The following is a 13,254-nucleotide window of genomic DNA, read 5'->3' as shown; positions in this document are numbered from 1 at the left end:
GGTGAAATTGGTTGAGGAGAATTCACCTAGATTGGCTCAACATTTTTCTATCAGAAAATCACTCCCTAAGTGAAGTCCTAATAGTGTGTGCCCTGAGTGCAGTCCTAATAGTGCATGTGTGCATGTGTCAAGATAGGGGGTAACGTGTGTTCCAGGCATCCCAAGTGACCTACTTGGGCTACAGAGTCAACAAGACCGGGTTACACCCATTGGACGACAAAGTGCGGGCGATCAAAGGTGCCCTGGCTCCCACATTTGTACCACAGCTTAGGTCTTTCCTTGTTGGTGAATTATTATGGAAAATTCATACGTAAGCTGACCTCCATCCTACCACGCTTACATCTGCTGTTGAAAAAGGGTCAGCCTTGGAAATAGCCTCGTAACCGAGATGTAGCCTTTAGAGAAGTGAAGAAACAGCTATCGTCTAAGGTGTTGGCACACCATGCTCCCAAGCAAGATGTGGCGCTGACATGTGATGCTTCCCCGCATGGTATCTGGGTAGTGTTTGTTCACTGGTGGTCTGGCAGAGAGGAATGCCTGGTTCAGTATGCTCCCCAGACTTTGGCTGATGCCAAACGAAGATATGCCCTGATAGAGAAGGAAGGTTTGATGGTCATCTTTGCGAGAAAGTTCCATCAAAACCATTAGGGATGTAAGTTTGCAATAGGAACAGATCACAAACCCTTGCTAGGGCTACTTAAAGGGGACAGGGCTGTGTCACCCATAGCTTCAGAATGAATTCCATGGTGGGCTCTTATTCTGAATGTGTACAACTACAAGTTGGAACACTGTCTAGAAGGTCAAGTGGCAAGTGCAGATGCCTTGAGTCACCTCCCACTAGACCTAGCAGTGGTTGTGGTCCATTTATTATTACAAATTTACATTTGTAATTGGTGGAACTCCCTGATTCTAAGTATGACCGCCAAACATTCCTTCTGTATCTGTGTGTATTTATGGTCTGCATTAGCCAAAGTCCTGGATGCATATGCTGTTGGGCATTCCTCTTTGTTGGGCCATCTATTAGCTAATACTACCCTGATGCCGTATGAAGAGGCGTCGCATGTCAATACTAGATTTCACTTGGGATCATACTGTGCTAACACCTTAGAGGATGATAGGTGTTTCTTCACTTCCCTGAAAGTTATGGCTTGGCTATACGACTATTTCTGAGGTTGACTGTTTTTTAAGAGTTGATGGAAAGGTGCCAGCATGGAAGCAAGGTTACATATAAACTTTCCGTAATAGTTCATCAGCCCAAGGAAAGACCTAAGCTCCAATACAGACAGAGCCGGGGCACCTTTGTTCACCCTCGCTTTAACTTCCAATGGATGTAGCCCACATAGGTCAATTTGGTTGTTTGGAACACACATTTTCCCCTTCGGAGGCATATGCCCGTGTGGGAGAAACATCTAAAGAACTATTCCCAAGTTCTCTAAATGCTTCTTATTAGTTATTATTGTTAATTGTCTTAACCTTGCCAAAAATCCTGATACAGATTCCCCTGATTCTCTAACTGCAGGGTAAAACTGATAGAGTCTCAGAATTAGAGGTGGGTTGGGGCCGTAATATTCCTCTGCTAAATCTGTTAACTCTTGAAAGGTTTTAGTATCTAGTGCCTCAGAGAAAGTTAGGCTTCTAATAACTGAAAATGTGAGACCCCACAAGCTGTCAGAGAATTATCCGTTCCTTTTCGTCTGTCCCAGTGTCATTTGCCTGGAAATAATAACATGTTCTTTCCTTGCACCGGTCCCAGTCTTCGAAGGCAGCATCAAATGAGTCAAGTTTCCCAAATAGCGACATGATGTCAGAAGTGCTTACCCTAACTCAAAGACAACTATTGCGAGTGAATCTCTTCAGGGGCGTGTTAGACCATAAGTCATAGGAACAGAAATTTAGGCCATTCAGCCCATTTGAGTCTGCTCTGCCATTCAATCAAGGCTGATAAGTTTCTCAACCCCATTCTCCCACTTTCTCCCCATAATCTTTGATCCCCTTGATAATCAAGAACCTATCTATCTCTGTCTTAAATATAATCAATGATTTCTCTCATCGCCTTTGAAATAATTCCACGAAGGCTGGTATCCCGTCACCAAGTCACTCTTTATTTACACGTGCATTGTACGTGACAGTGACCTAGCTAGCTCAGAGCTTGCTCCTCGAGTGAGTGAGCAGAACTCCTGATATTCCTGTTTATCTGTCTTTGGCGGATCTGTTTCTATTTTTCATTAGCTTTTATTTCTATTCAGAACATCACTGGAACATAGTTTTAAGATATTTCATTAGGGACTGACATTAAGAATCAACCTGTTCAGAGGTGTTATTACACACTTCTTACCAGGTAGGACTTGAACGTGGGCCTACCTCACTTAGAGGTAGGGATACCACCACTGCACTACAAGAGCCTCAGCAAAGATGAAACAGCCACGGAGTTTCGTTGCAAACGTATGCCTCAAATAAAAATATGCAATTTTGTATTTGTGGTTGGAAGCCTACAGAGTTGGTCAGTATGGGGAACATACCTGTTTATATCTGTCAGCCAGGACTCCCTGATTGGACCAGGCTAACAGCCCCAATCAGGGTACTCTCATTCTGTGAGGTCCACCTGACTGACCTTGTTCCAATCACTGCACTCTTCATCTGCCAGGTAAGGCACCAGTCACCTGGATTAAATTCCCACCAAATGGTGACATTCACACAGAAAGCTTGATGAATCATTACTTAATGATGCGTGAGGTTTGGCAAGTTGTTTATGCTTTGTCACTGGCAAATTAGATTCTTCATCATGGCTGCTTGTACACATTTTTTTTGCAAGGAGAATTGGAATTTGTATAGACCCTTTTACTATCTTAGGGAGTTCTAAAGCATTTTTATAACCGATTGTAGTACTTTTGAAATGTAGTCTCTGTTGTAACATAGGACATGCGACTGTCACCTTAAGCATAGAAAGGTCCTACAGTTAGCAGTCAGGTGACACTTATTGGTTTGCATTTGCTTATCTACTAATTTTTGAAAAATGAAACATATTTGACAAACATGTCATTATAATGACTACAGATTCAAAATTATTGTGTTACTATATATTGACAATGGTAAATCCCATCTCCTGACTTCCATATTGCAATTTCTTGTATTACTAGTTTATTTTTATCACCTGGCCAAATTGATGTTTTACTTACTGAAACAAGTTGGATTGCTCTTTGAAAGAGATGATACAAACTCGATGGATTGAATGTTCTCCTCTACTCTTGTCTGCTTTTGTATGTTTTTGATAAATCTAAAGTTTGGAGGCAGGCCATGCTTGTTTGCTTGCTTGATTTGGCCCTTAATAGACAGTGTTGGAGTAGCCTGCCTTTTTGTAAAAGAGCAAAAAGTATCCTCCATTCAACAATAATTTTGGTGTCATGGAAGTTAGAATATATTCATGCCGTGACAGTTTAATCACTTACAGAAGCGCTATTACTGCAGACTATTTCGTAAAATGCATGAAGTATTTGCATTGTAAAATAAAGGTGTAGCTGGCTACTCAACTGCTGCTTTGGTACAGGTGCATTATAGTGAACTTTAACTGGCTTTTGTTCAATGTATCAAACACAATTATAGTATGTGATTTATAGTATTTCTAAAGTGCTGTTATTTGTTTAAAAAAACACTTCAAATCTGTGCTCCTACTTGTAAAGTCAGTGGCATGTAGAGTGGTGGCCTGAAGGCCTGTGACAAACAGTGTGTTGCAAAGATCGGTTCTGGGTCCATTGTTGTTTGTTATATTCTCATCTAAGACAATGATATAAATACGAGTCATGGATAGTAAGTTTGCAGGTGATACAAAAATAGGTGGTGCAGTGGAGAGTGAAGCTCATCTCAGAGTATGAGATAATGATCAGTTGAGCCTGTGGGCTGAGAAGTGGCAGATGGAGTTTTATTTACATAAATGCAAGGTGTTGCATTTTGGTACAGCAAACCAGGGTGGGGCTTACACAGTTGTACAGGTTTAAAGTTCCTTGAAAGTGGCATCGCAAGTGGACAGGGTAGTGAAGAAGTCGTTTGGTATGTTTGCCTTCATTAGTCAGAGCAATGAATATAGGAATTGGCATGTCATGTTACGTCTGTACAAAACGTAAGTGAGGCCACTTTTAGAATATTATACACAATTCTGATCACCCTGTTGTGAGAAGGATATTATTAAACTATAAAAGTGTAAAAAAAATTTTACAATGATGTTGCTAGGACTGGAGGATTTGAGTTTTAAGGAGAGACTGGATAGGCTGGGACATTTTTTTCTGGAGCATCAGAGGCTAAGGGGTGACCATTACAGAGGTTTATAAAATCATTGGGGGCATAGATAAGGTGAATAGCCAACATCTTTTTCCAAGGGTAGGGCAGTCCAAAATTAGAGGGCAGTGATTTAAGTGAGGAGGGGAAGATTTAAAAGGGACCTGAGGAGCAACTTTTTCACACAGAGGGTAGTGTGTGTGTGGAATGAGCTACCAGAGAAAATGGTAGAGGTGGTACAATTACAACATTTAAAAGACATTTGGACAGGTACATGAATAGGAACAGTTTAGAGGGATATAGGCCAAATGCAGGTAAATGGGACTAGTTAAGTTTGGGATATCTGGTTGGCATGAACAAGTTGGAATGAAGTTGGAATGCTGTATGATTCTATGACTCTATGGTATGCCAAATTAATTAAAAACTGAAATCCAAAATGCTTAACTGAAGCTATCTATGTAAGTAGTAATGCTGCTGACAGTACCTGTTAACATTTTTAACTAAATTACTATTTTTCCCAGTCTAGTAGAAAACAAGATGAGTCACTCGTGTTCAGTAGGTGTCCCATTTCTTTATGAGAACCGAGGACTGGTGCTGGATATGATTCTCCGCTCTTTGTTAGGAGTAGCCCAGCCTAAGACTATCAACTGGGAAAGTGTAGCTAGACTCATACCGGGAGTCACAGCCAAGCAGGTACTGTAAGTTACTGTTTTGCCTTTTGTGGCTTTCTACTTTTCCAGTCAGCACTAAAGAATAATACATTGAAATGTATCAAATTAACAAACCCAATTGATTGTTGTTGAAATTATTATTTGTTTCTGTCAAGGCTGAAAGCCTGTAAGATTGCTTTATAGCAATACCTTGAAACCAATCTGACTTCCTTATGTTAAAAGTCATTTTTCTTTTGGCTTCCTGGCATAATTTTAATTTGGGTCACATGTTACAATGAAAATTTCTGATTGTTGTTTTCTAATAATAAATTTAATATTGGTTTCTTGATAGATTTTTTTTTGACAATCAACTAATATGACACAATGCTTTATTTTTCATGTTGTCTAAAATCTTTAGTCTGAAAGATGTAATTTAAATACTTATGCAAAATTAATTAAAAGCTAATTTCCAAATGGCAACTGGCCTTCAAATGGGAAATAGCAATAGATTACCATAAAAAGGAGAAGAAGGTGTATTTGCAGAATGCTTTTCTTGCTTTCAATGTTCCTTGAAGTATTTTTCATTTGAAGTTCTAATGATAGTTTTCATCATTTTGATTACAATAGTACTTTAGAATTTCCATCATTTTGGAAACATTCTGCAAACATCTGGAGTACTGCATTCAGTTTTGGTCTCTGCATCTCAGGAAAGATGTGTTTGTCTGGATGAAGTACAGAAAAGTTCAGCATGGATGATAATGGGGCTTAAGGAGTGTTATGAATGCAACTTGCAATCCCTTGAATGTGAAAGATTGAAAGTGATCTGATGCAGATGGTTAAAATATTAAAATTATTTGATAAGAGAGATATAGAGAAATTACTTTCTCTGGTGAAGGCATCCAGACAATAGAGGATATAATTTTAAAATATTTGAACCAGACCATTTACAGATAAAATCTAGGAGCACCTTTCGCACACAACTCAATATAAATCTGGAAGACTCCACCCGAAAAACTATAGATATTAAGATGAATGAAGCTTCCAAGACAGAAAAAATTTTGTTAACCGAAAGAATGGAAAGGTTATGTATAAAGTATTTAAGAGTCTAATAGAAAAGCAGATCACACTTGAGGAGCTGAAATAAATATTCCTGTTTCATGTCTTCTTATGACTGGCATTACAAGTCTAGCTTTGTGAAACATGACTGGTTGCTGGAATTTATCAATTATGTTTCTTGAATGCCCAGATAAAGTTGTGTTTACAACTGCACAGGTTATATATTTTTTCGGAGAAGTATAGCTATATAGGAGATGGACGATGACATGATAGTTGTTTGATTTTGAGATGATGCTTATAAACTATTTGACAAGTATTCCTTACAGACTGAGGCCACCTGAGTTCTCATTGTCATAATTCGCAGTCGTCTATAGTATTTCACACTATAGAATAATCTAGAAATAGGGGCCGTAGCTTCAGAATAAGAAATCATTAATTTTAAGTTGAAATGAGGAATTTCTTCTGGGGTTGTGAATCCTTGGAATTTTCTATGTCAGAGCTGTGGAAGGTAGCTGAATGAACATATACAGGGCTGAAATAGATCTTTAAACTGAGTTAAGGCCAAGATTAGGTCGTCATGGTCGGTCTGAATGTTGGGCCAAGCTTGAGGTTCCTGTCCCTGTCTACCTTTTTTCAAAAAGATGTTTTTATTAGTATTTTGAAAGTTGACTGCATCCTTCTGTCAAAGGATATTGTACTCTTGTGAAAATTGTGTGTACCATTTAAAGTTCAGAACTTACTTTCATAGCCCTGAAGGGATGTTCTTGGAGCCACAATATTTTGTTTCCTAAGTGTCCGGTAACCCCAGTATCCTCGGGTTGACATTTCAAAAAAATATAATATTGGTCATTATATGGGTGAAAAGGAAGAATCTGACCTCTGTACCAGTTCTTAATTAAATTTCAATTCAAAGTTGATACTTAATCATCTTGCATTTGCATACACTTATTTTAGCTTGCCTATATTGCTAATTCTAATGATGATAGTTCTGCGGTTTCAGGGAAATAATGCTTGGCAGGGACTAGACCCTTAAGTCTTGATTGTTTTCAAGAGTGTAGAATGTGAGTTGCCAGTAGTAGTAAACATTCTCTTGTGAAGAGATGTTTCCATTAATGGGTAAATCTCAAACTAGGGGACATAGTTACAGAATAAGGGGATGATCATTTAAAACTGCGATCCAAATGAATTTCTTCTGTTCGGGGATAGGGAATGCCTGGAACTTTTTACCCCAAAAAGTTGTGGAGACTAGATCACTGGAGGTATTTAAGGAGGAAGGAAATAGATTTTTGAAATATTGGGGAGTTGAGGGCTACGAGGAACTGGCATGAAAGAGGAGTTGAGGCCTGAGACTGATCTGTCATGATTTTTATAGGCTGGCAGGGCAGTCTTGAGAGACCTACTACTTCTTGTGTTGTTATGAAAACAAGCAAAGTTCTGTTTGGCAGCTTGCATCTGGATGGTGTGGAAGTCAGGAGTGGAGAGCAGAAAGAGGAGCAGCTTGTTTTTGTTTAAGTTATAAGTAGACAATTTTATTTTTAAACCATTTATTGCAAACTGTGACACATTTTTGGACACTAAGGACAGAAAGGATTTGGGGGTAAGGGAAGTGAAGTTATGTTAGATGATCAACAATTATATTAAAGGGTAAAGCAGGCTGGAGGAGTCACGTAACCTAACTCTGCTCCTACTACTTTTGGTCTTGGAGAAGAATTACATAGCCACATGGGTTACAATACTTCAAGAGGGTGCTTCACCATTTTCCTTTCTAGGGAAACCAGTAATGGACCATAAATGACTTGACAGGCACATTCCATGAATGAATAAATAAAATAATTCTAAAATCAAAGTATAACTTGTCTAATATTTATGTTAGGAATGGAATTACAAGAAGGGAGTCTCTTTACCAGTCTTATTTTCCTCTTCACTGCCTTCTCAATCAATTATATTTGACTGTTTTTATTTTGCTGGAGAGTTTGCCTGACATGAATCATTCACCCTTCTACTTCCTATCTCCTTCGTCATCAAAGAATTCTGGCTTTGGTTCACATTTGGTTTTTGCCTTTGAATGTGCCTAACCTATATCTGAAATTTCATCTCCTCAAAATTCATCTATTGTTCTGTTCCAGTGTTTGCTCCATTTTATCTTGATGAGGTCATCTGCAGACACTTGGTCAATTTCAGTACTCAACACCAGATCCAGCAATTTCTCCTTTGAAGTTGGACTGAGAACATGTGGACTCAGAAAGCCTGAACACATTCCTCCTCCTTACCTTTCACTGTAATGCTCCCAAATGATATTTTGGTGACTTATATCTCCCAATAAAATTACACAATATTTATTATACATCTGTGACTACACTGCAGATCTGCTTCCCTATCTCTCACACTGTTTGATGACTTACATGAAGCTTCTAGTTTTGTGGTCATTCTTTTTCTGGTTCCTGACACTAAGCAAATGAATTCTGTCTTTGCCACCTGAAATGTATTCCCCCTTTCCAATACAATTTCTTCTCAAATCAGTTCCTGCACCCAATTCCCTTTCTTCCTTTCCCCACCTTTTTATGAACTCTTTGCATTCTTGTATATAAAGCATCAAATCTGTACCATTTTTAAGCCCTGTTACTATTTTTTTGCCATTGCATCATATTCTAACATGGTTTTTATGCTTTTAAGTCACCTGCCCATTCACCACACTTTGTGTATTTGCCTACATGTCAATATCTAATAGGGGTTAAGTCAGCTGGTCTGCAATGCAGAGTGATGCCAACAGCATGGGTTAAATTTCTGCATCGGCTGAAGTTACCATGAAAGACTGTCTATTTCACCCTATCCCCTCACATGACATTGTGACTCCTAGGTTAAACCATAACCAGTCATCTACGTCTAATGAGAGAGCAGCCCTATGGTCCAGTAGGAGTATGGTGACTTTAAACATTTTAAATTATCTAGTAAGTATTTTGCATGAAGGAGGTTATGCTTGAATTATTTAAAAATAGAGTAATGTATTAAATGAAGTACTTAAGTTGAGATGGGAGGAGCAATGTTTTGAAACAGATTTTGAAATTATAAGGGAGGGGATAGAATAGATTAAAAAATGTTTCCAGTGTTGAGAGATCTAAAATGAGGGGATGCAGATATAAAGTTAAAAGTAGTAGAAATAGGGCAGACAGCAAGATAAATATTTTCAAGCCAGTTTTCTGATGGTGTAGAAAGCTGAAATTAATGAATAAATTAAGACTATGCCAGCTTTTAAGATTGGCAGGTAGTTAAGGTAAAGGTGAAAATTGAAATAGAGTGGCCAAGCAGGCTTAGAATTAGTCAGTTATTAGTACAGAATAAGACAAAAGACATATTTTAGTGAAGATTTTCATCCTTCACTCAGGGCATTCTCAGGGATATGAATTCAAGCAGAAAACTAGTGCCTATGCTGCATGAGAGAGTGCTGATTGATTGGTAAGTGGACTGTGATCATTAGAGGCTTTGCCATGGAGAATGTAGCAATTAATGATTATTGACAGTTAACTGCCAAGTTTTGTTTACATTTTAAACCAGGCAGGTTGAATCTGATTGGTCAGGGCACTGATCAGGCTGTCACCTATTTTGTTGCATTGCAGCAGATATGGTGCATCTACACATTCTTTCTGTCTGTAATGAAGAGGATCCTATGTGTTAACATATGGAGCTTCCAGTGCATACAAGAGTGCCATAGTGCAAGCCCAACTGACAGTTTGAAGTTTTGTCAGACTAGTTCTTTGTACCGTCAGGATTATCCAAAGGAGTAATGTGGTAGTTGAATTTCTGTGCCTGCAGGTGTGATATGGGGTATGTAGGCTGTAAGTCACAAAGTCTGACTGATTGTATCAAACAGCATTTTCCTACAGCTATTCACAACAAACGAGGTACTGACCAAATCCAAGCAACCAATGCTTGCAAAACTTGCAGCAGTGTTGAGCATTAGATGTGATTCTCACATGCACATTACTTGCTAAATAATCCTGAGTATGCAAATAATGCTGACAACCAAGGTAGGATTTTTCAGTCAGGCTAGTACTGTGCTACAGTCGCGTGTACTGGAAACTCCATGTCTTGCTATACAGGGTCCTGTTCTATGTAGACAGAAAGAACATGTACACACTGTGCCTGTTTTAACTCGACACCATAGGTGATATTCATTTGCTGGTTCATTTCTCAGGGCAGTATCCTGACCAGAGGAACAGTTACCAGAGTAAACCTGCCTTACTTAATGAAATTTAATTATTAAATTTAAACAAAGCCTGGTGATTAACTGTCATTAGTACAATCAGTACATTCTCCACAGCAGTGCCTGTACCAGAGTCCACTTGCCAATCAATCAGCACTTGCCTCTCATGCAGTATAAACACTGTTTTTGCTCTTGAATTGGTATTCTTGTAAATTGTCTTGATGAGTGCAAGACAAAAGGATTTACAAATTGTCCTTTTTATTTCAAGCAGTAATCTGCATTAGTATTATTATTCATATGGTCGTTCAAGTAGCTAATTTCTTATTGCAATTTCCCTTCAGTTATCAAATTTAAAATTTATTGGGTATTTTTGAGCATAGAAATTGTGATTAGAAGGGACTTGAATGTTACGGCTTATTATTAAAGCTGAACTTCAAATTATTTGCAGTGTGCCAAGAGATTTGAAGAAATGAGAAACAATGGAACCATGCCCCATATTTGTGATGAAAACAAGTGTGAAGGCAGTCCATCTAAATCACTAGCAACATATATTAAATCAACGTTACTGGACCATGAAGATGATGAAAAGTCTAGATTATCAGTGGTGCAGAATTGCATTTCCACATCAGGTCAGTTACATTTGCTCAAGTGTTTAAATCTTTATAACATAATATCATATATTTCTTATCAAATGATACTTAAAATGTATTGTAATAGGTCCAAAGAACATCGTAGGTTCTACAAGTTGAAACTAATCAAAACATTATTTGGGAATCATGAGTTACAAGTTTATTTCCACGTCCTGTCTTGCTGAATACTTGTCCTGAAGCTGTATTGTTGCATGTGGCTTGCTGAGTAAAACTCAACACACTGTTTTAAGTCACATAAAATTGCACAGTGCAAATCTGTTTGGCTCATATCCCTTGCAGATTTTTGAAAGAGCTGTACAGTTAGTCGCATTCTCTTGCTCTTAAGACAGTAAGACATTGAGGCAGAATTAGGGCATTCGGCCCATTAAATATACAGTAACATTCATGGCTGATATGTTTCTCAATCCTATTCTCCTGCTTTCTACCTGTAACCTATCTATCGTTGTCCTAAATACACTCAATGGCCGTGCCTCCGCAGCCTTCTGTGCCAACGCGTTCCACAGATGCACCATCCTCTGGCTGAAGAAATTCCTCCTTCTCTTGGTTCTAACGGGTTGTCTCTTCACTCTGTGACTGTGCCCGTGGGTCCTACTCTTCTTTTGTAGTGGAAACCTCTTCTCCACATCCATTCTATACAGGCCTCCTAGTATTCGCAAAGTTAGAATGAGATTCTCCCCTCATCATTCTAAACTACATCAAATACAGACCTTAACTGCTCCTTATATGACAAGCCCTTTGTTCCCATGATCAATCTTGTGAACACCTCTGGACCCCTCCAAAGCCAGCACATCCTTCCTTAAATACAGGGCCCAAAGCTGCTAACGATATTCCAAACATGATCTGACCAGAGTCTTATATAGCCCTATTTCCCTTGTAAATTTCTCTTTGCCAAGTATATATCCGGTTCTTTTTTGGAAGTTACTTCTAAATTAGTTTCTAGCGCCCTTTCATCTAGTGCATTCCATATTCTAACAACCTGTTGTATTGAAAGAGAATTCTCATTTCTCTTTTAGATTTTTGCCAACTTTCTTAAACTTATGGCTTCAAGTTGTGTTCACTCGTTCACCAGTTTTCCTCCATCTACCCTGTGAAAATCCTACACAATTTTGAACATCCCAGTTGAATGTCTGCTTAGCCTTTCTATTCCAACATATTTGATTTTGGTGTTATTCATTACCTGGCAACATAGTAGTAGTTATTGATGCATTAATTTTGAAGACTTGTAACTCTTTCAGTGCTGCTTCCAAGATGACATGGCAGATGCTCAGGCAACTGAGTTACATGTAAACTAGTGACATTTTAATTTACATTTTCAGAGGACTGTCTGAGTAATATCACACACTTGTGTTCTGTCTAGTGAAAGGCAATATCAATTATTTAAAAGAAATTGTTACACCGTTATGGAAAACTCCTTACCATATAAAAACAGAAATAATGTTCTAAAATGTTAACAAAAACAGAAGTAAGCATCTAGGACAGAGATACTTGGCGATTGCCTCCTTGTTACGCTAAATTAGCCTTCAATTTGAACACTCGCACTCCTATAATTCCTGCATTTTGTTTTGTTGGTACAACTGTAGTGAATCTAAGCCCACATCTGCCAATGCACACAAACACTGATCCTGCCCTATTTTGTGGGAGTAGAGTCTTGAAATGGCCAAAGAAGCTGCATGAGTTTAGAAGCTTGTCGTAGTAGCCACTTGCTACTCTGAAGGAAAGAGGTGCCTTAAGGGTTCACTTGAGAGTTCTTTAATGCAGCCCACTCTGAATACACTTCAGCTGTTAAGTAATCCACTCAGAACTTTCATAGCCCCAGTAGCTGTCATTTATTAGATTCTCCAATATAGGCAATCAAATCTTTGTTAGGATTTTTCAGAAAGTTTATTAAGTTTTTCTTTAAGAAGCAGCAGTTCAGATATGGTACATTAGTTAATTAGATGATAAAATGTATACGATCCATGACAATTGAGGATGGTTCACTGACAAGTACAGGTCCAAAATGGGTTGTTGTTACAATGTGTGTCAGTCTTATTGAAGTCGTGACAGCGGTATCCTGCTTTCTAGCTAAATTGTTAGAGAACCCTTCCATCTGAAAATAGTTCCTTGACTATGGTTGCTCCTTACAAGGATTGCTTACTGACCCTGAACACTTATTGTCATATTCTGTTGCTAGGGCTGGCAGTTTATGCTGCCTCAATCACCCATGTGAATCCTTCTACCCAATGGACACTGGACAATGACACTTGACATGGGACCCCCAACACCTTTACTTCACATTTCACAGTACCTACACCAGATACATGTCCATGATTTGGAGAAGGCCTGGAAGTCAAAATATTCCCTTCACCCCCAATGCAATTTAAGGACTTGTAAATTGTTTGGAAATTCTGATGGAAACAGGTCCATCCTAAATACTGATGCTACGTTC

The 13,254-nt window shown here is 38.5% G+C and overlaps 1 protein-coding gene across 1 annotated transcript in view; it reads left to right on the top strand.

Annotated features, from left to right (window-relative positions):
• Nucleotides 1-4,800: 4,800 nt before the first annotated feature.
• sanbr (SANT and BTB domain regulator of CSR) overlaps nt 4,801-13,254 on the top strand; it is a 137,687-nt gene continuing 129,233 nt past the window's right edge. The window contains exons 1-2 of the mRNA XM_048601511.1: nt 4,801-4,962; nt 10,625-10,805. Of these exons, the coding sequence (XP_048457468.1) occupies nt 4,807-4,962; nt 10,625-10,805 (337 nt within the window). The 5' untranslated portion in view covers nt 4,801-4,806. The remainder of the gene's footprint in view (nt 4,963-10,624; nt 10,806-13,254) is intronic.

This window comes from Rhincodon typus, chromosome 9 (genome assembly GCF_021869965.1).
Source record: "Rhincodon typus isolate 14 chromosome 9, sRhiTyp1.1, whole genome shotgun sequence".
Lineage (NCBI taxonomy): Eukaryota > Metazoa > Chordata > Chondrichthyes > Orectolobiformes > Rhincodontidae > Rhincodon > Rhincodon typus.
This window is presented reverse-complemented; position numbering and strand designations above follow the sequence as displayed.